Consider the following 27304-nt stretch of genomic DNA (forward strand, 5'->3'; position numbering starts at 1 on the left):
TAGATATAGTCTCTACCAGATAAGCTGTTACTGAAGGTAAGTAACTGATCCGTTAAGTATATATAGGTAAGTATAGATGCACTATATCTTATTTTCACATATGTGTACCTTTATGGTATAGATGTCTTTACAGTATGTAGACGCTGAGCTAAAAGTAAATCTAGTTTCAGATTTGTATTTAGTTTAATTTTATACCTATTTTGCAAAACAGACATTAAAATGAAGAGCATTTTACAAAATTACTAATACTTAAATCAATTACTTATAAAAGGATTAAAATTACCTAAAAAGGACATATCAGTTATCCCACCCTGACTTAAAATTAGAAAACTCTCCTCCGAAACATGTTAGCAGTTAGGCAGCTGGTTATACATACAATGCATTACATTCTCCAGTATTGATCTTAGATGCATATTGTATAACATCTGTTCATCAAATCCTGATTAACATATCTGTATCTGACAACTGGACTATATTCAACAAAATTGAAAAATTCTTTGAAAAGGGCATATCTTCACCTTCCCCCCCCCTATCTTAGCTAGAAGCTTTGCTCAGGATGGTATCTTAACAGTTAAGCAGTTAATAATATATAAAGTGCATTAAAGCGTCCAAAAATGATCTATAGTGAATTTCTTTTTTTTCTTGTTTTCTTGTTTAAACTGTTCTTGTTTATCAAAATGGCAAGCCAGCTTAGAAGATACTTATAACTTCAACCAGTTTTATTCTGCAATCTAGATGATTGACTGACAGGTGTTGACTGTTAGCCAATCTCCCTCATCAACTTTGGGGCATTAATACTCGTTAAAGTACTTTGCAGTTTCCTATTTTAGTTAAATTCCTATTTAATAAGATATTACTGCTGTACAATACACTAGCAGTCACGGATAAAATCTAACATCCCAGGGCAGTCCTTTGTATGGAGTACTTTTTTGCCGTTATGGCCGAAATAAAGATGAGGTCAGAGTTGGTTAGATTCCTTCATCTCGTCTATAAGGATCAAGCGGCATGGGTGAGTGTTAGTGGGGTGCCGTTTGATCAATTTTTCATCGGCTACGGCACCTGCACTGGCTCAGGGTGGAAGACAGTGTCTTTATATACAGGTGATGTTCTGTTTGCGTCACCCTAACTGCAACATGACTTGAATGAATCATCACTGAGCTTTGATTTTACTAATCTGTTTGAATTGTGCCAGCCCTGTGTGCTTTCTCTACTAAAGAGGGAAGCGGGTCACTGGCTGTCGTGCTCCAACACTGGTTGAGAGATTCTCTAGGTATCTTTAATTGTTATTGCCCCCTCTGTGTCTATGAAATGGATGATTAGTATAACCCCTATTCTCTGATCGTTGAGATGGGATCTGGCACAATGGAGCCCCATACCACTTTGCCTCTACAAGAACTTCTGTATATTGCAGAATAATCCTTATAGGGTAACTCCAAGCTCCTCTTGTATTTATGATATTAGTCTTGGGAGTGTCTATAGTCAAATACTGCAGATCACTTATGAGGGGTGATTCGGAATGGCCGACACTCACTTTTACTGTGACGCCTTTAAACTGCTGGTCATCAATGACTGTCTTTTTGGCTCTGGTTTACACCAGGCTTACCGGAGCAAGCTCTAAGTCACTCCATTTTCTTTATGATGACATGTAATTGGTAAGCGGGTTATCACTTGATACCTCAAATAGCACTACTGATTATGCTGTATGACTTAGAAGTCAGTACTGGACGGTTTTACTTCATTTGGGTTTAGTTTTGGCTAAAATAGACATTGTGGAGAGGAGAGCTTTAAAGGCTCCAACTAATATGAAATGGATGCTCGAGCCAGAACGCTGTATATATGAAGCACTAAATATATGTGGAACATTGATGGCTTATCTAGCGATATAGTTTGTGCTTGCTGTAGCACAGACTATTCTGGTGTGAGCTCTTTAATATGCTGCTTGGGGCAAGCACTTACATGATACCTGTAAAATACATTTCCATCCGGAGTAGAAGAGTCAAAGATGACACTAAGGGGGTCATTCCGACCGCCAGGGCCGCGAATGACGGAAGCACCGCCAACAGGCTGGCGGTGATTCCTAGCCCATTCTGACCGCGGCGGTAAAGCCGCGGTCAGAAAACCGGGGCCGGCGGTTTCACGCCGGTTTACCCCTGGCTGGGCGAATCCGCCAGGGCAGCGCTGCAAGCAGCGCTGCCTTGGGGATTCTGACCCCCTTCCCGCCAGCCTGTTTCTCGCAGTTTTCACTGCCAGGAAGAGGCTGGCGGGAACGGGTGTCCTGGGGGCCCCCTGCACTGCCCATGCCAGTGGCATGGGCAGTGCAGGGGTCCCCTAACAGGGCCCAGGGCGGCTTTTCACTGTCTGCTTAGCAGACAGTGAAAAGCGCGACGGGTGCAACTGCACCCGTCGCACCGCCGCAACACCGCCGGCTCCATTCAGAGCCAGCTCCTGTGTTGCGGCCCTCATTCCCGCTGGGCCGGCTGGCGCTAACTTGCTTAGCGCCCGATGGCCCAGCGGGAATGTCAGAATGCGGGAAGCGGTATTTAGGCCGCGTGGCAGCCAAATGGCGCTTGGTTGCTGCCCGCCAGAGTTAGAATGAGGGCCTTAGTGTATTGCTTTTGTACTTGTCAAAAGGGCAGTAACTGATGTGCAAAAAAAACATTTTTAAATTATGGTTCACAATTGCTTCATTTAACATGTGACATTGTTTGCAAAAGATTATGATCTGTAGGGGCTTTTGTTGGCAGGCATTCTGTGACCAGTACCATTTTTCGGGTGGCTGCAATGATTGCTAATGTTATACTGTTACTCACATATTTTGCATTCTCTTTGCAGTTGTTTTGTAGTACTTATTTCTGCTTTCCTTTTCCCATAAATGATTCATCTCATAGATCCCACTCCTATCACATGCTTCACGCGAGGCCTAGATGTGCGGAAGGATGCTGCAGATGTGCTCTGCCCAGCAGACTGTTTGCAGCGTCAACTCTCAGTGTACGGGAATGCTGTTTATGCATCAGTCTCCAGTGTATGTGGAGCAGCCATTCACAGGTATATTTAACTTGATTTGATTTGGTTTTAGTAAAGAATGCTTACATATGTTGTACATATATGTTTTTAACAAACTCTGGGTTCTGTATTTGGAAAAAGAAGAATGGGTGGGCAATTTGGCAAGCCTACCAATCTTGAAAAAATATTCACCTTGGAAGCCTATGAAGAGAGGAAAGCTTGACCTTTGAGGGGCAGGTCCCTAAAGAGGGGACCTGCTTTTGAGCCCAACACTATCTTAGCAGCAACTCCTACCTTCCCCAAAAAATATGAAGGCTTCTGATGCCCCTCCCATACTCTGGGAGTTGGAAAACCTGTAACGGCTTATATCTGAGCTGAGGCTCTCCGCAAAGCATTCATCCCTACATCCAATCTAATTGCAAAGAGATAGTAGCGCACGCACTGGCACCTGCTACAACAAAGATTCAACGCTAAATGAAAGTGCTTCTGTATGTGGTGCAAAAACAATAGACTTCACCCTGTATTAAGTGCTTCCATATTCTGATATTCTAACAGCAGATTCCCTACCTTGTGTATAACCTCAGGTACCTGGCTGGATCCAGCAACCTTTTCTCAGTAATTCCCTTGTGTCCCTGTAAGTGCTGTCATGAGGCTCACTGTCAGCTTTGTCATGCCTCTCTCAATTTCCGTCACTTCACAGAAAACATTTTACACAATTTCTTACTAGTGTGCAAGGGAAAAGTCTCCCTCTAAAACAACAGGGTTCAAATCTTGTAAGGATTCCTACAAGCAGATGTCAGTGAAGAACCCACATGAAGTCTCTCTGGTGTCTTTGCTCCTCCCATGACTGAAAGTCATGTGACAGGTGCTCTCGCATAAACCTGAAGGCCACCTGGAACCACTAGGCCAAACTATGTTATAACTACTGTAGAAAGGCTTGGAATTACCAGACGCGATTGAAGACACAGATGCACTCTTGATTCCAAGGTCATTGCACAGAGATATTCACTTTACTCCAAGTCTTCAGGTAAGTCAAAAAAGAGGAAACACAAGAAGTGGAAACATTGCTTCTCTTCTTCCTCTCTTGTCAGGAGATGTTGTGGCACCGTATATCAAGAACTTGGTCGCCCACAGCAGAAAGCCTCCTGCCCTAGTACTGAATCCCGGCTCCGCCCGTTATCCCTTAGCAAGGTCAGGCTTTCAAAGGGGCCATTGTGCAAATTTTTGGTACCATTCCCAATCCTGCTGCCATGCCTTGGGCCCCATAGATCCGAGGAGGCCCACAGCCTGGTTACCACTGGCGGATCTGTCGCCATTGCCGACTGTGCCTCTCACCTATGCTTCATGGTCTGTTCTGACATGTGTCAACAACAGCAGCGATGCAGCCCATGCCGAAGACTGAACCGTTAGTCCTTTTGGACCCGGACTTTGATCATGGTCTCTCCCACCTCGACCTGTCTTACAGCACTCTGATTCTGACCCGCTTCCTTTGCTGCATAGATGATCAATCTTACCTCCACCCTCTAAACTTCATCAAGAAGGACAAGTGCAAGGTGCTTACCTTGGCCCAAGCTCTGTCTTCCCTGGATCCAAGTGACTGGATAGTAGCATTGGATTTGCAGTAGCCTATTCCACATGATGGTCCTGCAATCCCACAGATGTACCTGCAGTTTCAGGTAAAGCCACAATCACTTTCAGTTCTCCATGCTTACCTTTTACCTCACCATTGTTCACAAAAGTGATGGTAGTTGCCCATCTAAGGAGTTTGGGAATACCAGTCTTTCATACCTGGATGACTGGTTGTTAAAGGTGGGCTTTCATCAGTCGTAAGCCACCTCCAGATGACGGGTGATCTGTTGACATCCCTGTGATTTACCATCACATGCTGAAGCCACACTTGACTCCTTCATAAAGACTCCTTTTCCTTGGCGTCAACCCTGGACACTGTGCTGTTTTGAGTCTTCCATCCCCCCCAGAGTCCAGGATATTTGGGCTGCGATCTTAAGGTTTCAACTATTAACCTGGGTCTCAGTGAGGGCGGCTCTCATGCTTCTTGTCCTCCTTACCTCCTGTGTCCTGCTAGTGGATTATAACACATGGCACATGTGGGTTTAACAGTGGATCTGAAGCCTCAGTGGGCTAAGCACAAAGGAAACCTTACAGATTCCATCCAAGTGTCAGAGGAGACTGCTAGAGTTTTGCATTGGTGGTTACTGGGCAGCAACTGGACCAACGGGTGACCCCTCTCTCTACCCCTCCCAGAACTAACCGTCATGTCGGATTCATTATTGTTGATTTGGGAAGGCCTTTTGGTAGAGGTGGCGGATCATAGGACCCTTTAGTTTTCCCTTTGACCATCATAGGCCTCGAGCGGGATGCAGGCTTTACCATCACTTGCAGTCAGACGTTGGGTTGCAGCTAGTCGAAAGGGGCTACTCCTCCCTCTTTATGACTACTCCTTCACCGATGCCACCCATTTATGACCGGCTGGCGGAGGACCATCTCTCCTTGCTCTGTCAGGAAGTGATGGCAACTTTAGGCCAGGGGAACCATAGAGAGGGTCCCAGCATCAGAAGTAAGCTGTGGTTGCTATTCCTGCTACTTTCTTGTGCCCAAGAAGGACAGAGTTCTTTGTCCTATCATAGACCTGCGCCTTCTCAGTTTCTTCCTTGAAAAGGAGAAATTTAAGATGTTTACGCTTGCACAAGTTCTGTCTGCTCTGGACCTGGGAGACTGGATGGGTGGTAGTTTGGATTTGCGGGATGCATATTTCCACATCTGTCTTGCCTGTCCAAACTTTACTTGCGGTGGGCAAAGAACGCTTTCAGATTGCCAGGCTCCTTTTCAGCCTTGCCAGCCCCCCTCAGGTATTCCCAAAAGTGATGGCGGTTGTTTCAGCTCTTCTGTGGAGTTTAGGGGTTTGAGTCTTTCCCTACCTTGACGATTGGTTGTTGTAGGTGAGCTCACCCCAGGCAGTCGTCTCCCACCTACAGACTACAGCAAATCTTCTGCAGCCGCTGGGGTTCACTTTCAACTTGACAAATTCACACCTGACTCCCTTTTACCTGAGCTGTTCTGGACACCATGCAGTTTTGGACTTATCTTCTTGAGTGGCAAGTCCAGGACATTCAGGCTATGATGCTGATGTTTCAACCTCTATCATGAGAAACACTCTGACGTTTGTGAGCCTCGTGGTCTTCTACATCCTGCTTTGTGACTCATGCCTGTTGGCATATGCAGGCTCTGCAGTGGGACGTGAAGTCCAAGTGAGCTCAGCATCAGGGAAACCACTGACCTGGTCCTGATATCAGAGGGAGCTGCAAAAGATCTGCAGTGGTGGGGGACGGACCATGATTGCATCAGCGGCTCACCCATGTGCTTTCCCCAACCAGAGCTGACGAGTGACAGATGCACCACTCATGGGCTGGGGTGGCCTTCTGGGAGCGGTGAGATCAGAGGACCTGGTCTCTGGCTGAGTCTCAACTCCACATCAGCCTGCCAGAGAAGTGAGCGTTCCGACTGGAATGAAAGTCTTTCTTTCTTGCAGCAAGGGGAGGCTAGTTCACGGACAACACCACTGCCATCTGGTATTACAACAAGCAGGTTTGGAAGGGGTTTTGGGCCTTGTGTCTGGAGGCCCTGTGTCTCCGGAAATGACTGGAACATCAAGGCATTTCCTTGTTGGTTCAATGTCAGGCGGGTTCTCTGAATGCCAAAGGGGACAAACTCAGCTGTCGATGGCTAGCGAATCATGAATGGTGGTTCCATCTGTACGTGGTGCAAGGTCTTTAAAGAGATTGTGGAGAACCTTGGTTAGATCTGTGTGCCACCGCTCAGAACAGGTAATGTCAGCATATGTGCGCTTTTTTCGTCTTGTGCTAAGCCTCCTGTATGCCTTTCCTCTGATAGTATTACTGCCCAGAGTTATCAAGAAGATCAGGAACGACCAGGCCCAAGCTATTCATGTGGGTCTGGATTGGGCTCGTAGTGTATGGCATCCAGAACGTCTGAGCATGAACATCGGTCCTCTGGTCAAGCTGCCCCTTTGGGAGGATCTACTGTTGCAGCAACAGGGCAGGACTCTGCACCCGAACCTGCTCACACTCTGCCTTCATGTATGGAGATTGATTGGTGACAGTTGACAGTTTTTGACCACCTCCCTCCTCAAGCCAGTGATGTCATTCTGGTAGCCAGGAGTCCCGCAACCAAGACAGTATCTGCCTCCTGTTGGGATGAATTTGTTGCATGATGTAGATTCACACAAGTTAATCCTCCTTCTGGAGCCCTTATCTGAAGTTTGTTTGTTCTCTCATTGGCCCGGCAAGTCTTTACTCTGGACACTGTTAAAGGGTAACTGTCACAAATATTGGCATTTTTGAGCTTGTCTGATCACCTCTCCCTGTTTAAGTCCCAGGTTGTGACTTGTTTTCTAAAGGGACTACAGGATATGTTCCTCCAAAACCCTTCATGCCCCAATAGGTCCTAAATCTATTCTTAACCTTCCTTATGTGTGCACACTTCAAGCCCTTGCCCAATTGCCTTCTTCGCTTATTTACCTTTCAAACGTCTTTTCTAGTGAGCATTACATTGGCTGAAGGGTTAGTGAGTTGCAAGCACTTTCTGCACACCCTCCTTACGCATTTCTTCCAAGACAAACTGTTGCTCAGAACATATGCCCCTTTCCTCCCGAAAATGGTGTCACCTTTCACTTGGGCCAGACCATTAACTTGCCTACTTTCTTTTCTCCCCCTCCCCTTTCCAAAGAAGAGCAGAGACTCTGCCAACTGGAACGCCAAAAGAGCCTTAACTTTCTACATTAGTTGTACCAGAGTTTCCGGTGGGCGCTCAACTTTTCATAGAGTTCATGGGGGCAGAGAAAGGAAGGCCCATGCAGAAATGGACCATCTCACAATGTACAGATCTCTGCATTAAGCTCTGCTATGCATTGGTCAAAGCAACCCATGAGGACTAGAGTGCTCATTCCAACAGAACCAAGGCTGCGACTACTGGGTTAGTTCAGAGTCCCTGTCCTGGATATCTGTCAAGCTACAATGTGGGTGTCTCTGCACATGTTTACCAAACACTGTTGCCTGGACAGTCAGGTCTGTGGTGATGTTCACTTTGCTTGTTCGGTTCTGTTGGACTTCCTGGTCTAAGTCTATTTACAGACCCACCTCCGGAGAGTTATTGCTTGAGTATCTATTCAAAGGTAAGGAATCAGTGGCTAGAAGTCTCTATTAGATTAACAAATTACTTAACTTCGGTAGTGCCATATCTGGTAAACACAATGTAGCTGCAGATTCCTAACTAACCCTCCCATCCTCCTCGCTCTGTGAATGGATTTCTCCATATATGAAAACCTTTATGAGGTCCTTGGTGTCTTTGCACTGGTGTTTCAGCAACCTTTGTGGGTCTGCGCTTCTGCCATGGAAAGGTTGCGAAAAGTATCCAATGTCAGCGTGCATAAGTACCACACCTCACTTCCGGCTTGGCAGACGCAGAGAGATATTGCTTGAAAAGTTTCTGGACCCAGTTTGACGTAAGGAATTGCAGGTAAATAGTCTCTACCAGATAAGGCATTTCTGAGGGTAAGTAACTTGTTCATCTGAAAGAGGCATAAACCCCTACATCCAGCTTTCCACGACACAAAAAGCAAGAATGGTTTTACATGAACAAACCCTGTAAGGGTGACATAGGTCTCTAATCAATCCATGCTGCAGGTTCTCTGCATAGTTAAATACTTCTGGTTAATTCTAGCGGATTACTAAAGATTCATCAAACCAGCTCCACAGGATCGAAGAAAGCAAAATTTTCCATCAGGTTCACCAACAGCTGCAGTACCACAAACTCAACCCACCACACCTCACACTTTCTGGAGGACCACTGAGGCTGCCTATACCAGTTTACTCACCAGAAACTTCAACAACAGCAAGGTGATGAATGGAATGCTTAAATTAATCCCATCACTAGCAATCGCACCAGACCACATACCAATCCGTTGTTTTAGCCCACCATGCTACCTCTGTTTGGACCCAGCTATACGCAAATTGGTCTTGACCCTGCTCCGCTGAGAGCAGTCCAAGCCAGATTGCCAGACCAGGATCTCCCTGAACCAGAATACAAGAAACCTGGGACTGCTTTTGTCCTGATTAGGTCTCATCAGCCAGGAATGCCTTGGTTCCAGTGGCACAGTGAGCATGGGGCCCACATCTGGGTATGCCCATCACACTTAGCCTGTCAACCTTAACAACAAGGTGATGGATGGAATACTTAAATTAATCTCAAACACTGGCAGTCGTTCAACTCACATTCCTTCATTTTTGACCCACCTTGCCACCCCAGTTTGGACAAAGCCATATGTATATCAGTTCTTGACCTTGCTGCAGTGGAGGCAGTCCTACCCGAACTGCCAAGCCAGGTTCTCCCTGAACCGGAATACAAGCAACTCACGACCATGGTGCATCCAAGCACACTCAAATCGACTACAAAGCTATGGGCTACCACATATCTCACAAGCCCAGAGAGACGGCCTAGAAGCTCCCATAACTGAAGACAAAATATCTAAGACGGTCAAAGCCCTTAAGGCCCACAAAGCACCTGGATCATATGGTTTCGCAGGCAACTTTAATAAGGCCTGCTGGTCCCAACCCTGACCAGATGGTTCAACTCCTTCCTATTAATCTCAGTAGTAAGACCATCCATGAACAAAGCCACTCTTACACTGATACACAAGCCAGGCAAGGACCTTGGGCTAAGTTGGTCGTGCAGACATATAGCATTGTTAACCATTGAAACAAAAATCTACACCTAAATTCTGCACTCAAGATTAGAGGAGATACTAGCGGGTCTCATATATTCAGACCAATCAGGCTTTATTATAAATAGGCAAACCCATGACACCCTTAGAAGAATTATCCACCTTGTAGAGAACACAGAAAAAGCTAATTCCAACAGTACTGTACAACTTAGACAATGAGAAAGCTTTTGATAAGGTAGACTGGAAATTCCTATCCCGCGTCTTAGATGGAGTTGGTATGGGCTCCAACTTTAAGACCAGCTTGATGGCTGCCTACCAAAGACACACTTCTACAGTAATACTAAACGCGTGTTCTTCCCCTCCCTGAGATTATTACGAGGTAGTGAACAGGTATGTCCCCTATCCCCCTTGCTGTTTTCCCCGAGTATAGAACCACCGGCAGCCACCCTGAGAGGCAATAATAAAATCAAAGACCTAGGTTTTGGGAGGAGAGATTACAAAGTAATGTTATTTGCAGATGATGTGCTACTGACAGTTACTGAACTTCAGACCTCTCTGGTGCACTTAAAATACCAACTATACTGCTTCAAGAAGGTGGTGGTATTTCGGTTCAGTTCAACAAAATGTGAAATCCTTAACCTGAATCTGACCCCATTAAATAGGCACCAAATCACATCACTTTCTTTGGGAGTCAAAATCAAGCCAACCACACAAGGTTTACATGCGAACAACCTCATGCCACTGTTGAAGGAGCTAAGTAATGACCTGGAGAACTTTACCAGTCGTATGGACTGGACGCTTAAAGGCTGTTAAAATGAACATACTACCTTGACTTCTCTATCTATTCCAAGCATTGCTCATTGTGATCCCACACTCCTATTTTACCTCCCTGTAGAGCATGCTCTTAAAATACATATGGGGCAACTGGAGACCAAGGTTGGCTTACAACTTACTGTACCAATCAAAATAGCAAGGTGACCTGCCATTCCCAGATATACAAAGTATTATAATACCTGCCAATCTACAGGTACTGTCAGAATAGTGTCAGAGAAACAGAAAAACTGTAGCTACACATGGACAGATCGATTGCTGGCCCCTACTTGTGGGATTTCATATGGAAATCTAAACTTGAGAGACACCCCAATGTATACTTGAGCACACTGAAGAACACAACTCTAAGAGTGTGGGTTGAAGCTAACTGAAAGCATATTCTAGCCACATACCAGTCTTTTCCCATACCGATTCACTATAACTCCTCCTTCACCCAGGCCCATTTGAGGCTGTCTCATGGTGGCTGATTTCTTCAAGGGCACTGCAAAAATCTTTGCAGAATGGAAAAAGGACTTCAGAGTGGGAAAAATAGTGTTCAGTGGCATGTGTGGGTAGGGATACACATGCTTTGCATAAGTCTGCAATCTAGTGTTGGGTCCGGAATGTTACAAATTTTTGTTTGAAGAATCTTTTCGAGTCACAAGAATGAGTGACTCCTCTCGGTGATACTGCTCGTGGGCATAGAGTCCTTTGTTAGATTGTTTTCTCTCCACTGTTGGGTTCCGAAGTGTGTTCCTCTCGCTCAGGTATTTCCTCTGCTCTGTCTATTCAAAACTGTTCTCTTCTGTCTTTCTTTCAGCAACGGTATTGTAATTTTATCAAGTTTTTTATATATTTTGCGGTTGGTCTGAATATCCGGTCTGAGAGCTGGCCTACCGCCCTTTGGGGGTGGAGGGGGATGTGGTCTTTGCCTGTCTCGGGCCTAATCTGCCACATGGTGTCGGACTATGCAGGGCTGATGGAACGTTCTCCATTTTGCTTTTGCCTTCGATGCCACTCTAAATTCCCCCACACCGACCATCATCTGGTGTGTAATTTGTGTCTCTCCCCGGACCACAATAAACAAACCTTCTACGCCTGCCGTTCCTTTCGATCCAAGGAGATGCTCTAGGCCCGAAGAGGTTGTAGGTTGGAGATGGCATCCAAAACACCAGACGACGCTCCAGATGTCTTCTGAGAAGAACACACGCAGGATGAGCTGGAACAGAAGGAGGACTTCTCCATTGAAGATTCGGAGTTGGACGTCCAATACGATATCGAGAGCCAGACAGTCACCTCCACGCAACTCGTGAGTAGAACAGCCCCTACTCCCCATACAAAGACTGGTCACCGGACCACCATTGCCTTCAGGCCATGATGGGATCCGAAAATCACCTTCGGATGCCCTCACCCCCAGCTGTGCACCGAAAACAGCCAAGACGTCTTCGGCAGCGACATTCGGCTCAGCAACATCCCAGGCGTCCTGGGGATTGTGCAGATCCATTGAATCGAGCACTTCGGCACTGAGCAAAAAACCCTCTGCAACCACTTTGGAACCAACAGCTTCGACTCAACACAAGACTTCGGCTCTGAAAACGGTGCCCTCTAGAGACTCCAGTCATTTCTCCAAAGCAGCATCACCATTGGAACCCATCTTAGAAATAACGGACGCTCGTCAGCACCAACTACATATTCAAAAAGGAACAGGGAAACTAATTGCTCTCAGATCACAGTAGACCTCCTTCGCACTCTAGGATTCATAACCAGCTTTCTCAACTCCCATCTCCAACCTTTTCAGATACATCTTTACCTAGGAGCAATTACCAATGCTCAGGTAGGGTTAGCATATCCAAATCCCACCCGATTTCAAACTTTGATTTCTCAGTTACAGGAAAACCATACTTATACAGTGAGGACAGTCATGCAGCTATTAGGGATGATGGCGTCTTGCATTGCCATTGTTCCTCATGCCGGACCACACATGCATCCCCTACAGCAATGTCTGTCTCATCACTGGTCTCAGGCTCAGGGTCATCTCCAAGATCTAGTGTTGTTGGACCGCCAGACTCACCGTTCTCTGCTATGGTGGAATCCCACCAACTTCTCCAAGGGTCGTCCCTTTCAGGACCCTGTGCCTCAGATCATTCTGACTACAGATGCATCACAGACAGGTTGGGAAGCTTACCTCAACAACCTGACAATACAAGGTCTATAGGATCCCATTTAACAAACTTCACATATCAATTACTTGGAGCTGCAGTTTTACTAGTAATGAAGACTTTTCACCCACAACTCTCCCACAAAGTGGTTCTAGTTTGTACAGACATGACAACCATGTATCATCTACATAAACAGGGTGCACACGTGCTTCCCAGTTATCCCATCTTGATCAGACAATATGGAAATGGGCAATTCACCACCACATTCATTTCGTGGCAGAGCATCTCCCAACAGGATGCAGCAACAAGTACACGAATGGCAACTCCACCCACGAGTCCTTCACTAGTACTTTCAAAATCGGGGAACGCCCCAAATAGACCTCTTCACCACTGCAGAAAATACAAAATGGCAAAACTTTGCGTCTGGATACCCACACCGTCAGTCCAAGGGCATCTATGGATGAATTGGTCAAGGATATTTGCTTAGGCTTTTCCACCTCTCCCACTCATTCCGTCTCTAGTTCGCTTATTGAGACAAACCTCAATCACCAAGATCCTTGTAGCTCCCACATGGGCACGTCAAGCTTGGTTCAAAACACTTCTGGATATATCAATAGTTCCGTACAAGAAGCTCCCCACAGGCCAGACCTTCTCACTCAAAATCAAGGACAGATGAGGCATCCAGACCACAAAACGCTCAACCTTGCGATATGGCACCTGAAGTCATAGAGTTTGTGTAAGGAAATGCCTCCTTGGCATGGTTACCCCCTGACTTTTTGCCTTTGCTGATGCCAAGTTATGATTTGAAAGTGTACTGAGGCCTGCTAACCAGGCCCCAGCACCAGTGTTCTTTCCCTAACCTGTACCTTATTCTCCACAATTGGCACTTCCAGGTAAGTCCCTTGTAACTGGTACCCCTGGTACCAAGGGCCCTGATGCCAGGGAAGGTCTCTAAGGGCTACAGCATGTCTTATGCCACCCTGGGGACCCATCACTCAGCACGGACACTGCTTGCCAGCTTGTGTATGCTGGTGGGGAGAAAATGACTAAGTCGACATGGCACTCCCCTCAGAGTGCCCTGCCAACCTCACACTGCCTATGGCATAGGTAAGTCACCCCTCTAGCAGGCCTTACAGCCCTAAGGCAGGGTGCACTATACCACAGGTGAGGGCATAGGTGCATGAGCACTATTCCCCTACAGTGTCTAAGCAAAACCTTAGACATTGTAAGTGCAGGGTAGCCATAAGAGTATATGGTCTGGGAGTCTGTCATACACGAACTCCACAGCACCATAATGGCTACACTGAAAACTGGGAAGTTTGGTATCAAACTTCTCAGCGCAATAAATGCACACTGATGCCAGTGTACATTTTATTGTGAAATACACCCAGAGGGCATCTTAGAGATGCCCCCTGAAAACATACCGACTTCCAGTGTGGGCTGACTAGTTTTTGCCAGCCTGCCACACACCAGACATGTTGTTGGCCACATGGGGAGAGTGCCTTTGTCACTCTGTGGCCAGGAACAAAGCCTGTACTGGGTGGAGGTGCTTCTCACCTCCCCCTGCAGGAACTGTAACACCTGGCGGTGAGCCTCAAAGGCTCACCCCCTTTGTTACAGCACCACAGGGCATCCCAGCTAGTGGAGATGCCCGCCCCTCCGGCCTCTGCCCCCACTTTTGGCGGCAAGGCTGGAGGAGCTAATGAGTAAAACAAGGAGGAGTCACTGGCCAGTCAGGACAACCCCTAAGGTGTCCTGAGCTGAGGTGACCCTGACTTTTAGAAATCCTCCATCTTTCAGATGGAGGATTCCCCCAATAGGATTAGGGATGTGACCCCCTCCCCACCGGGAGGAGGCACAAAGAGGGTGTAGCCACCCTCAGGGCTAGTAGCCATTGGCTACTAACCTCCCAGACCTAAACACACCCCTAAATTGAGTATTTAGGGGCCCCCAGAACCTAAGAAGATAGAATCCTGCAACCTGAAGACGAAGAAGGACTGCTGACTTGAAGCCCTGCAGAGAAGACGGAGACACCAACTGCTTTGGCCCCAGCCCTACCGGCCTGTCTCCCCACTTCAAGAACAACAATTGCAACAGCAACGCGTCCCCCAGGGTCCAGCGACCTCTGAAGCCTTAAAGGACTACCCTGCATCTAAAAGGACCAAGAAACTCCAGAGGACAGCAGCCCTGTTCCAAAGAAACTGCAGCTTTGCAACAAAGAAGCAACTTTTAAAGACCACACGTTTCCCGCCGGAAACGTGAGACTTTCCACTCTGCACCCGGCACCCCCGGCTCGACCTGCAGAAAACAAACTCTCCGGCGACTGCAAGCCCGTGAGTAGCCAGAGTTGAGCCCCCACAGCGACGCCTGCAGAGGGAATCCAGAGGCTCCCCCTGACCGCGACTGCCTGCTTCAAGGAACCTGACGCCTGGTAAAGACACTGCACCCGCAGCCCCCAGGACCTGAAGGAACCGAACTCCAGCGCAGGAGCGACCCCCAGGTGGCCCTCTCCCTAGCCCAGGTGGTGGCTACCCCGAGGAGCCCCCCCCCCCCCCTTGCCTGCCTGCATCGCTGAAGAGACCCCTGGGTCTCCCATTGAATCCTATTGCAAACCCGACGCCTGTTGGCACACTGCACCCGGCCGCCCCTGTGCCGCTGAGGGTGTACTTTTTGTGCCTGCTTGTGTCCCCCCTGGTACCCTGCAAAACCCCCCTGGTCTGCCCTCCGAAGTCGCGGGTACTTACCTGCTGGCAGACTGGAACTGGGGCACCCCTATTTCCATTGAAGCCTATGTGTTTTGGGCACCACTTGACCTCTGCACCTGACCGGCCCTGAGCTGCTGGTGTGGTAACTTTGGGGTTGCTCTGAACCCCCAACGGTGGGCTACCTTGGACCCAACTTTGAACCCTGTAAGTGCTTTACTTACCTGTGAACCTAACAAATGCTTACCTCCCCCAGGAACTGTTGATTTTTGCAGTGTCCAATTTTAAAATAGCTTATTGCCATTATTGCCAAAACTGTACATGCTGTTGTGTTGATTCAAAGTTCCTGAGTGAAATACCTTTCATTTAAAGTATTGTTTGTAAATCTTGAACCTGTGGTTCTTAAAATAAACTAAGAAAATATATTTTTCTATATAAAAACCTATTGGCCTGGAATTGTCTTTGAGTGTGTGTTCCTCATTTATTGCTTGTGTGTGTACAACAAATGCTTAACACTACCCTCTGATAAGCCTACTGCTCGACCACACTACCACAAAATAGAGCATTAGAATGATCTCTTTTTGCCACTATCTTACCTCTAAGGGGAAACCTTGGACTCTGTGCATGCTATTTCTTACTTTGAAATAGTACATACAGAGCCAACTTCCTACAGTTTGATTACTTAAATCTACCCCCAGAATGCATGGACATTTTAAAAGAAGCAAGTAAACCTTCAACCAGACAGGGTTGTGCTGCAAAATGGAAACTTTTTGTATGCTACTGTCGGCCTAAACACATAGACCCACTCAAAGCCTCAGTTAAAGACATTGGCCCTCATTATGACTTTGGCGGTCTCTGAGTGAGACCACCGAAGCCCCAGGCGCCAGAAGACTGCCAGTGCTCACGGTCTTCTGCCCGCCATATGAGTGCTGCGGGATTTCCACCTCACTTTAGGCGGCTATCCGGTAGTAGCATGCTGGCGGGTGGTGGCGCTCTGGGAGTTAGTACCACCTGCACCGTCCCGCCAGTAGGACGCCACCAGCCGTATTATGACCATTAAGACGGCTTGGCGATGTCCGTTTGGTAGGGAGCGGCTGGCAGTGGCAGCGCCCCTTCCCATTCCCTACCGGATGACCTCCTTGCCAGACAAGGTAAGTCGGGCGTCTGACAGGGGAGGATGGTGTTGTGAGTGTTGTGGTGTATGCGTGGTTGTATGCGTGTGAGTGAATGCGTGTATGAATGTTGTAGTGAGTGCCTGTCTGCATGTCAGTGTGTATGCATGTGAGTAAATGTGTTTGGATGTTTGTGTGTATGCATGTGAGTATGTGTGAGTGAGTGTGTGTATAGATGCGTGTGAGTGGATGTGTGTCTGGAAGTGTAGGTGAATGGGTGTATGCATGGTGTATGCATGGTGCATGGGGGTGTCTGTGTACATGTATGCAGGGAGGGGCCTGGGGAGTGCTATGTGAGTGGGGGGCACTATGTGGTTAGGGGGGCCAGGGGGGGGTGCTGTGACTGTAGGGGAGTTGGTGGGGGTCAGGTGCTTGCTGGGAGGAAGGAGCCATCTATCAGTGACAGGGAAGGAATACCCTGTCACCGGTAGCCCTACCACCATGGTTCTTGTGGCAGTGCTACTGCTGCAGAAACCATGTTGGTAGGCCAGCTCCTAATACCGCTGGCAGTCCTCTGTGGATCGCTGGGTCGGAGATGAACACCTCTGGCCCAGCACTTCATACCGCCATGGCGGTATGAGTAGAGATGTGGCGGGTTGGCAAACTCGTAAAGTGGCGGTCTTCACTGCCAGCCTGTTGGCGGTGATACCACCACCATTGTCTGTTATTTCCTGCATTTACAGCAAGCAAACTTAGCATACTCATCTATTTGTCTTCATTTAGCAGCTATAGCTGCTTACCTTCAAAACAGACAACTCATCTCTTTATTCAGAATTCCAGTTATTATTAAAGCTTTCATTGAAGGTCTCAAAAGAGTCACTCCACCCAGGGTACCTCCAGCACCATCTTGGAACCTTGATGTTGTCTTTACTAGGCTCATGGGTCCACCTTTTGAGCCAATTCATACATGCCCTTTACAATTCCTTTCATGGAAATTGTCTTTTTTAGTAGCTGTCACTTCCTAAGACGTGTAAGTGAACTCTAGGCTCTTACCTTAGAAGAGCCATTTTTCCAACTACATAGATACTGTAGTTCTCAGACCAAACCCTAAGTTCCTTCCTATGGTAGTTTCACAATTCCACATAAAACCAGTAAACTGAATTACCAGTCTTTTTCGAACAACCTGACTTGGTTGCAGAGAGAGCTCTTCACACACCACATGTATAAAGGGCACTCATGTATTATATTGACATAACCAAACAGTGTAGGAAATACAAACAACTTTTTGTACCATTTTCAATTTCTCATAAACGCAACCCAATATCAAAAAACGGTATAGCCAGATGGATAGTCAAATGTATCCAAACTTGTCATGCTAAAGATGAACTGCAGTTACCTGTTACTTCTTAAGCACTGTCCACTATGGCTTTTCCAGGTAACATCCCAATAGGAGACATATATAAAGCTGCTACTTGGTCTACACTTCATACATTTACTTAACACTATTGTATAGATATTTTAGTACACCAACAGGCCAATGTTGGTCAAGCAGTGCTCAGAACACCCTTTCAAGCAACTCCAACTCGTACAGGCTAGCCACTGCTTCTTTCGAGGGACTGATTTACAGTCTATGCAAAGCATGTGTATCTACAGCCACACATGCCATTGAACGGAAAATGTTACTTACCCAGTAGACATCTGTTCGTGGCATGTAGTGCTGTAGCTTCACATGCACCCTCCATCCTCCCCGGACGCCTTTGGCGATTGTAGTTGCATTGTCATATAAATATTGTACATATTTAAATACACTGCATGGTCATCTTTTTCTTTACTCTCTGTACACTTCCTACCTCAGCTGCTTGAGGGAAACCAATTTAACAAAGGACTTGATGCCCATGCACAGTATCACTGAGAGGAGGAGTCACTCTGTCTTGTGACACGAAAAGATTCTTCGAACAAAAACAACTTTTAACACTCGGGACCCAACACTAGATGGCAGACTTATGCAAAGCATGTGAATCTACAGCACTACATACCACAGACAGATATCTACTGGGTAAGTAACATTTTCCTTGTATCATGCCCAAATCAGGCAGTGTGTTCTCCACCCAACCTTCAAAGACACAATCATGAGAGAATTGACGCCTATGGATAAATATTTCAGAGCTACTACAGGTTCAAAGGGAGTGATCTCTGCCATGTACGCAATACTCTTAGACTCCCTATCTCAGATACTCCCATATACCAATAGTTGGGCGAGAATACTAGAAGACACACCTTCAGATAAACAGTGGTACTATGTGTGGAGGGACCTTCGCAGGGCAATACATAGTGCACTGGGCAAGGAATCACACTACAATGTCCTCTATAATTGGTACATGTACCCGGCAAAGTTTTTTGCATAAACTCTAGCCAAGCAGCAGCCCACCATGCTGGACACAATGCAGCGACCTAGGAGACCTTTTTCATTTATTGTTGACATAACCCACAATACACCTCTTCTGGAATGAGATTCTGAAATGTGATCCTGAAAGACCTATGGTCCATGATGGGCCGCACCATCCCAGAAATGCCAGTTTTTTTTCTCTTTGGAGTATCAGTGAGGGCCCTTGCATACCAGACCAGCGCAGTTAAGATGCTAATTTGGAACTGTCTGGGAACAGCCAAACAACAATTGCAGCCCCCTGGAAAAAAATTATCCCCATCCCTCAGACATTCACGAAGATGACCTGTACATTTATGGTCGCTCATGTCTATGGGGGAGCTGTCAGTGCGCCTCATTGACAACACTGGACACTGCGGTGAATTATGGGAACTGCTGTTGGAATATCTTTTGAAAGGCACCCAGTCCAGAACATAGTCACTGAGATTAAAGGCACTGAACCGGTTTTGGATGGAAAAGAAGTTGGGGGATGATACATAACTGCATACTAAACATTTGTTTTTCTGTCCTGCTGCCTACTACTTCTTGGCTGTTGAAAGACTACCTAATCTCAGATCAAGTGTGATTACTGAACATTATTGCACTTCTGTATAAGTTCTGTGTGTTGTGAAATAAATATGTGCCCTATGGACTGTGCCTGGTTATGGGTGAAATGGCAAGATTTTGTTTGTACATTGGGATAGTGGTAACTGGGAACTTGTGATGGTGGAGTACCGCTATGTACAGGTTGCATTCCTTCAAAAGAAGACTCGCACCTCTCAGTGCCAAATGTTTGTAACTTCTTGTATTTAAATATCCCATATTATCTTGGAAAAAATGTGGGATTCAGTTGACAGCCAAGTATGTTCCTTGAGTGGACAATGCATTTGGGGGATGCCCTAGGCCCAAGAATACTGGATGCTTCATGGTGGCCAAGGCAGAATGGTTCACAGACTTTCTCCTATCAGATTAACCACGTAATCTTAATATACTGAACTTGCTCTTCTACTGGCTTTAACATCTGCAAGACAAGTAAGTGAAATTCAAGCCTTTATAGTGAGAAAACCTTACCTGCATATCAGTGACTAGAGTCATTTTAGGAACAAATCCACATTTTAATACGTAAAGTACCATCAAACGTCTATTTAAATAAGCTTAAACTCCTTAAACGTTTCGACTCCAGCACTACAGCAGAAAATGTGCTTCATACACTGCATATCAGATGGTGTCTTAAATGTTTTGTAGGTGGTACCAGCAAATTCTTAAAATCTCATCAGGTACTTGCAGCTTATGGTGTCCTTGGATGATGACAGTCTCTCAAAACTAAGTAAAGCTCAACAGGTGGCTGCTGCCCTTACATTCTGTCACAATAAAGCTGGCCACCCTGTGCAAGCAGGAGTTTCAGCATACCCAACAAGAAGTGTTACCATCGAGTGCTTTGCTGGGATATCATTGGTAGATATTTGCTGTGCAGCAATCTGGAAGAACAGACACATTTATTCGACATTATTGCTTGGAGTCAGTAGCGCAGAAAGATGTTGCAGTTGGACAAGCAGCTCTGCGTCATCTTTTTCAATAAGGTGAGCCTTCTTTTAATTACTTAACCACCACTGCCTGCATTGTACTATCAACGGTTTGCTATTCTGATTAAAGCACATGGATATATGAAAGATCCAATCCAGGAGAAGAAAAATGTTACTTCTCTTCCAGGGGATCCTCATCAACTGTCATAAGCACTGAATATTCCTGCCCATGTAGAGAGAGACAGAGACACTATATTAAAGGCTAGAAATGCCCAAATTACATTAAAGTATCCTTTTCCTTTGATAAACCTCATGCCAGACTCGGGGTCATTATGAACCCGGTTTCTTGCTGGCAGTCTAAACACAGACCACCAGCCCGTAGAAGACCCCGCTGGCCCTATAATGTACATTCCACTGGGCCGACGGGCGGAAACAGTGTTTCCGCCAGCCGGCCCAGCAGAATGCTGGGCCAAGACATTGCTGATGGCTCCACATGGAGCCGTCGTCAATGCCGCAGTGCAGCGGGCGCAGCAGCACCCATCGCGCATATCACTGCCCGTAAATCGGGCAGTGACCTGCGCACTGGGGCTGTACAATGGCCCCCTGCACTACCCTTGCCAAGTGCATGGGCAGTGCAGGGGCCCCCAGGGGGGTCCCAGAGCACCCTTTCTGCCAGCCTTTCCCTGGCGGGGGAAACCGCCAGGGAAAGGCTGGAGGAACAAGGGTTCTTTATGCAGAGGGCAGCGCTGCTGATAGAGAAATCCGCCATCGTCAAGCTGCCTGTCGGCGGTAGCCTGGCGGTGGCGAAGGGCCGCCTGTTGCAGTCTTCCTTTGTTTCTGACATGGCGGTCCAGACGCCATGCCGGTGGCGTGATTTCCACCACCGCCGGCATGGCGGTCTGGACCGCCATGTTCATAAAGAGCCCCTCAGTCATATCTGTACATCAGAAGAGAGAGAGGACATAAATGCAAAAATACAGCTTTTATTGAGTAGAAAACTGCAAAGGAGTCCAAAAAGGCATTGTTAGCCAATAGGCTGCATTAACAGTCTAACAAAGAAAAATTGGCCTTGCCTTTAAGACCTCCAGGCCCTCCTGTATCCCATTATGTCCCAGAGGTGACTGTTGGGTGACAGGTCAGTTTTTTTTCCCCGCTCCTTCAGTGAGGATCCCAGAGCATTAGCTCTTCAGTCTTTTGACTTTTTTGTGAAACAGTTACTACAAAAACCAAAGATTTTATCTTCATTCAACATTTTTAAGTACCTAATGTGCTTTAAACTATTTTTCTGACTGAAAAATCTTTTTTCTCAGCCTCAAATTGCCATCTCTTTTGGCACAATCTGACCCACACTCTGTCTGCATGGTATGTTTGCCTTCCTCACACTATCCTGAGACTTGCTACCACTATCAAAAAAACACTGAAAGAACCTTAAAGGGCAGGGAAAAGAGCAGACTGCATGCCATCCAGGAGAGAGGAAAGATAGGGCCTTCAAGTGGCCTTGGGGTGTCAAGAGCCTCCTTTAAAGAGCCCTCCTCTGGAACACAGAGGAAGAAGAAAAGTGCCATTCACCATCGCTGTCGACAGGTAGGAGATCAACAGCAAGGGCAGTTCCTTTCTGTTCTCTGTCGGCGTCAGGATCGTCATTGAGGGTGCCGGTGCATCCTCCGATGTCAGACGGCGGGGAAGGGATCTCTGCCAGACACTCAAGGAAAGCTTCACTGACGCAGAGACAGTTGACTTCGAGGCACTATACATCAACATCAAGGCATTCTCCGTTGAGCTAGACAATATCGCACAGAAGGTCGGCGTCATAGCAAGTCTCACAATCGCAAGGCTCGATGTTAAGTCACTCACCAACGCACCGCCAGTCAATGTCGTCACCAGCTCCAGTGACCTCTGTTCCGACGTCAAAAATGTGATGTCTGCCATCGTCTAGACAATCGTCAACATCAAGAGATGTACGACGTCTCACAGAGATCTAGATCGACGTCGCAGTCAAGAATATCGACCCAAGAAGCCAATCTCTTTCTTCAGAGGTCAGGATTTTGCCTACAGTGAGCACAACGTCACCAGTGGCAGAATGATCTCCTGCTCACTCACCAGACCCCCTCTCTTAGCCAGCAAAGTCTTAAAAAAGAGTGTGACCATCAGAGCCTAGGGTGTGGTTATTCTCAGACCTACTCATCATCCAGGGTCTCTGTACGTACACCTACTCCGAGATGTACTCCACCTTGTACGTTTTCTCCTGAACCTCCACCTTCAATATTTACGGTGCAGAGAATACCGCGATAAAGATCTAGAAGTCTGCAGAGACAAAGATCACCATCTAGGATGCCACGAAGGCAGAGAACAAGATCTAGTTCACCGCATAGGAGTACACCATCCAGATCTCGCCGCTCTCACCGCTCCACATCTCGCTGAGATAGACACGGGACTCCTTCCTAGTCCACAATCTCGCTCATCAGTGAGAATACTTGCCAGCATTATCTGACTCCACCTCGGCAATGGTCTCCCTGGTAGACAATCTCATTACTTTCAATGACGTACTTGTCTGAGGTGCAGTGCACCTGAATATTGAGATTGCTACACCTGTCACTTCATCTGTAATATTTGAAATGCTCCACAACAGATCAGCTTCCAGACCACTTCTACATCTGGTTTCGAGTCTTTTGGAGCCTGCTATGCAAAGTTTCTAACTTCAGCATCTTTACGGGCTGTACGTTCACGTATTCTTATAAAATACAAAACTCCTGACCAGGACCCTATCTTCCTTCAATCTGCTCCAGACTCGATCGTTGAGGCTGCAAGTAAGACACATGCTGTAGCATGCCATGTATCATCATCAACAGTGCCACAGATCAGAACAGAAAACAATTTCATTCTGTAGGCGTTACTGTAGAGCTATGATAGATCACTTTGGGACTCTCTGTCCAGATTTACTGAAAAGTTACCAAGGGAGGACAGACAAGACTTTCAAGAGATTCTTGAAGAAGGCAGTCTAGTTGCAAACCAGGTCATCAGGGCTGCTGATGTCTGTGACCTTGCAGCTCATGGATATTCTCACAGGATCTGTGCAAGACACTCCTCTTGGCTCTGCCTTATAGGCCTGAAACCTGAGGCCCATCAAAGAATACTAAATCTACCTTTTACAGGAACTTCCCTTTGTTTCCCACACACGTAGATGACCAAATGGTGAAGAGGAAAGCAGAGTTGGACTCTCTCGAAGCGGTGGGCCTCAAAAAGCGTAAAGAATTCTGGTGCAAATTCTGACCCTGTGATCAGCAGTCTTACCAGCAGAGGGTCAAACACCTCACTGGGTACCTCATCAACATCCCCAAGCCCAATCACACCACCATCCCCGACGTCCAGGACATGGAAAGGGAACTCCCCATCCTTCACCATTGTCTTACAAAGTGCAAGCAAAGCAATGAGCTGTTGCTTCCCTCTTCTGCTTCCCGCTCCGGTGGGGGGGGGGGGGGGCAGTATTGTCAAATAACTAGATGAGTGGAGCAAGATAACAAACAACAAGTGGTTCTTGAATATTGTTCAAAATGGTTATGCACTCAGGTTCAAGTCCCCGCCTCTGCTGTCCCACCGGAAGCAACATCCTGTAACCTACAAACCTTATTGCAAAGCGAAGTAGACATGCTACTCCAAAAAGAAGCTATAAAGAGATTCTATTCTCTTGAAGGGGAAGAGGAAACTATTCATGCTACTTTCTGGTCCAGAAAGAAGGCCAAATTCAGGATGCTTGTCCTACACCAGATCCACCCCCAACTCCATCAGGGGGACTGGATGTGCTCCGTTTATCTTCAAGATGCCTGCTTCCACAATCCAATCGCAAGAAAAACATCAGAAGTTTCTGCGCTTCAGAACAGCATCCAAAGCACTATCAGTACAAAGCATTGCCCTTCTGGCTCAAATCAGCACCTTGAATATTCTCCAAATGCATGGCAGTAGTCGCTGCATACCTGAAGAGGAAGAAAATATTTGTCTACCCATACTTAGAAGACTGGTTAATCCAAAGCTCCCCCCCATAGCTTACACAAAAGTACTATGAGATCTGCCGCGAAACTGCAAGATCTGGTTTACAAGTCGACTTCAACAAGTCTACACCAGTACTGACTCAAAAACTACACTACTTGGGAGCGACTCTGGATACAAACCAAGCAAGACTGTAGCCTTTGGAGGAATAGTTACCCTCAATCAACATGAAATGTCGCTCACAGTTGAGGTCGATGGCCTTTTGCATCTTCATTGTCCCTAATGCGAGATTACACATGAGACTGCTATAGAAAACTCTGGAAAATCAGTGGTCTAAGTAGTCAAACCTATGGGACGACAAAGTGGTCATGACACAAGCTGCCAGATAGTCGCTCAAGTGATGGATGCAGAGTCAGCACCTTCTGGTAGGGGTGCCTTTTCACCAGGATCACCCCACACACTCTTGTCACTGATGCTTCCCTCCAAGGTTGGGGAGCTCACATGGGTTCTCTGCAAGTTGAAGGCTTAGTCTGACATGGAGCAGCTGTATCACATAAACATGCTGGAGCTCAGGGCAGTCCATCTTTCCCTGAAATCTTTTCATCCATCCATAAGGAGAATCTCTCTTCTTATATAAACAAACAACATGACCACAATGCATTATTTGAACACACAAGGAAAAACTCGCTCCGGTCCTCTATCACTGGAAGCACAAGCCATCTGGAAGCGGCTACTGGCCAGGGGCCTAACAATCTCTACCATTCGCCTGCCAGGTGCACTAAACACCCAAGTCGCAACTTCGCAGAGGCTCATGAGTGGATTCTAAAGGAAGACTTCTCTCAAGACATCTTTCAGGAATAGGGGCAGTCTCAAATCAGCCTGTTTGCAGACAAAACAAACAAAAAATGCCCAGACTTTACATCCAGGTCCCTCCGATTGGAAACAAAGGGGAATGTCCTTTTGATAAACTGGTCAGGGACATATGTACACGTTTCCTCTCATTCCTGTGGTACCAACAGACATCAACAAACTATACAGAACCAGGACCAGAATGATCCTGGAAGCCCCAAAATGAACCCCTCCCATAGTGGTACCTGGATCTTCTCCACTTATCAGACCACACAGGAGACTGCTGTGCAGACCAGATCTCCTCTACAAGTTCAGATGGAAGATATTCCACCCCATACTTCCCTTGCGGAGCTTGACAGCATGGCTCTTGAATTCCTGCAGTATGGACACGTAGGTCTTTCTCAGGAATGCATGAACATTCTCAAGGGGTTGAAAGGACCATCAACCAGACGTTCTTTCTCTTTCAAATTAGAGGTTTTACATGTGGTGTATTCATAATCTTTTTCACCCAATTCTGGGCCAGGGGGAAGTAATATTACGCTACCTCCTCCATCTAGCAAAATCTGGTTTTCAACTTAGTTCTATTGAGGTGCATCTTGTAGCAATTACTGCTTGTAGGAAATCCCCTTCTCAAATGTAATTCTTCCAAAAGCCTGTCTTTAAAGGTTTCGTAGAGGGTTTAAAAAAGGTGTTCCCATCTGTATGTTACCCCACTCCTCCTTGGGAGTTGAATGTGGTACTTTAAAAATTCATGGGTTCACCTTTCAAACCAATACATAAGGCTTCCTTACAGCACCTTACCTGGAAGGCTGCTTTTCTGGTGGCTATTACTTCGGCATGCAGTCAGCAAAATTAATTCTCTCTGTGCCAAAGGGCCTTACACACTGCTCCATGCCAGCAGGATAGTGACCCCAGTTTTCTCCACCAAGTAGTGTCTGATTGCCACATTAACCAGACAATTTCACTCCCTATGTTCTTTCCTAATCTATCCACATCAGCTGAAAAAGTGGTACTTTTTAGATCTCAAGACTACTGAAATTTTATCTGGACAACACCACAGACATCAGGCAGGCTAATTGCCTGTTTGTAAACTATGGTCCTATGAGGACGGCCATCGCCTACTCTTAGCAAACCATTTCCAGATGGATAATTTCTTGCATTCTGTTCACTTACCAGTTGGCCCCAAATCCCACTCTACAATGGACAAGGCAGCAACAGCAGCCCTACTCAACAATGTTCCCATCTATGAAATCTGCAAAGGTGCTACTTTGAGATCAGTGCATACTTTCATAAGGCATTATTGTCTAGATTCAGACACTAAAACAGACACCCATGCTGGGCAGGCCTCCTTAAGAAATATTTCGATAATGATGTTTATTGATGCTACTTCTTGATTCGTTTGCAGGAGCATGGCATTGGCTTGCTGTTCTATTCAGTGCTTATGACTATTGATCAGGATCCCCTGGAGGAGAAGGATAAGCTATTTACCAGTAATCCTAGTTCTCTTCCAGGGGAATCCTCAGCAAAGTCATAAGCCACCACCCTCCTCCCCAGATGATTCTTGCATGCAGCATTCTATAACTATCAGTAGTTTCTTCTTCATGTCACCATCAAAAAGTACTGACCTAACTGTCATCCAACAGTCATCTATAGGGCATGATGGGGTACAGGAGGTCCTGGAAGTCTTAAAGGCACTGTGCCAGTTTTTCTTTCTTATACTTTTAATGCAGCCTCTTGGCTAACAATGCCTTATTAAATGAATTTGCAGTTACCTCTTCAATAAAAACTGTTTTGCATCTTACGCTTTCTCTCTCTCTTGAGTTACATATATGACTCAGTCTGGCAAGAGGTTTATTAAAGGATAATTCAATGTCATTGGGGCATTTTTAGCTTTTAATATAGGCTGCATAGATATATATTGATTCATGATTGAGATATCATATATATATATATATATATATATATAATATGTGCTCCGGGGTC

At 46.4% G+C, this 27304-nt stretch overlaps 1 protein-coding gene across 1 annotated transcript in view; it reads left to right on the forward strand.

Annotated features, from left to right (window-relative positions):
* The window catches only part of COCH (cochlin), a 403713-nt gene that overhangs the window by 74071 nt on the left and 302338 nt on the right, over nucleotides 1-27304 (forward strand). Inside the window, exon 4 of the mRNA XM_069209058.1 lies at nucleotides 2889-3045. Coding sequence (XP_069065159.1) covers nucleotides 2889-3045 — 157 coding nt within the window. The remainder of the gene's footprint in view (nucleotides 1-2888; nucleotides 3046-27304) is intronic.

This window comes from Pleurodeles waltl, chromosome 9 (genome assembly GCF_031143425.1).
Source record: "Pleurodeles waltl isolate 20211129_DDA chromosome 9, aPleWal1.hap1.20221129, whole genome shotgun sequence".
NCBI classification, from domain to species: domain Eukaryota; kingdom Metazoa; phylum Chordata; class Amphibia; order Caudata; family Salamandridae; genus Pleurodeles; species Pleurodeles waltl.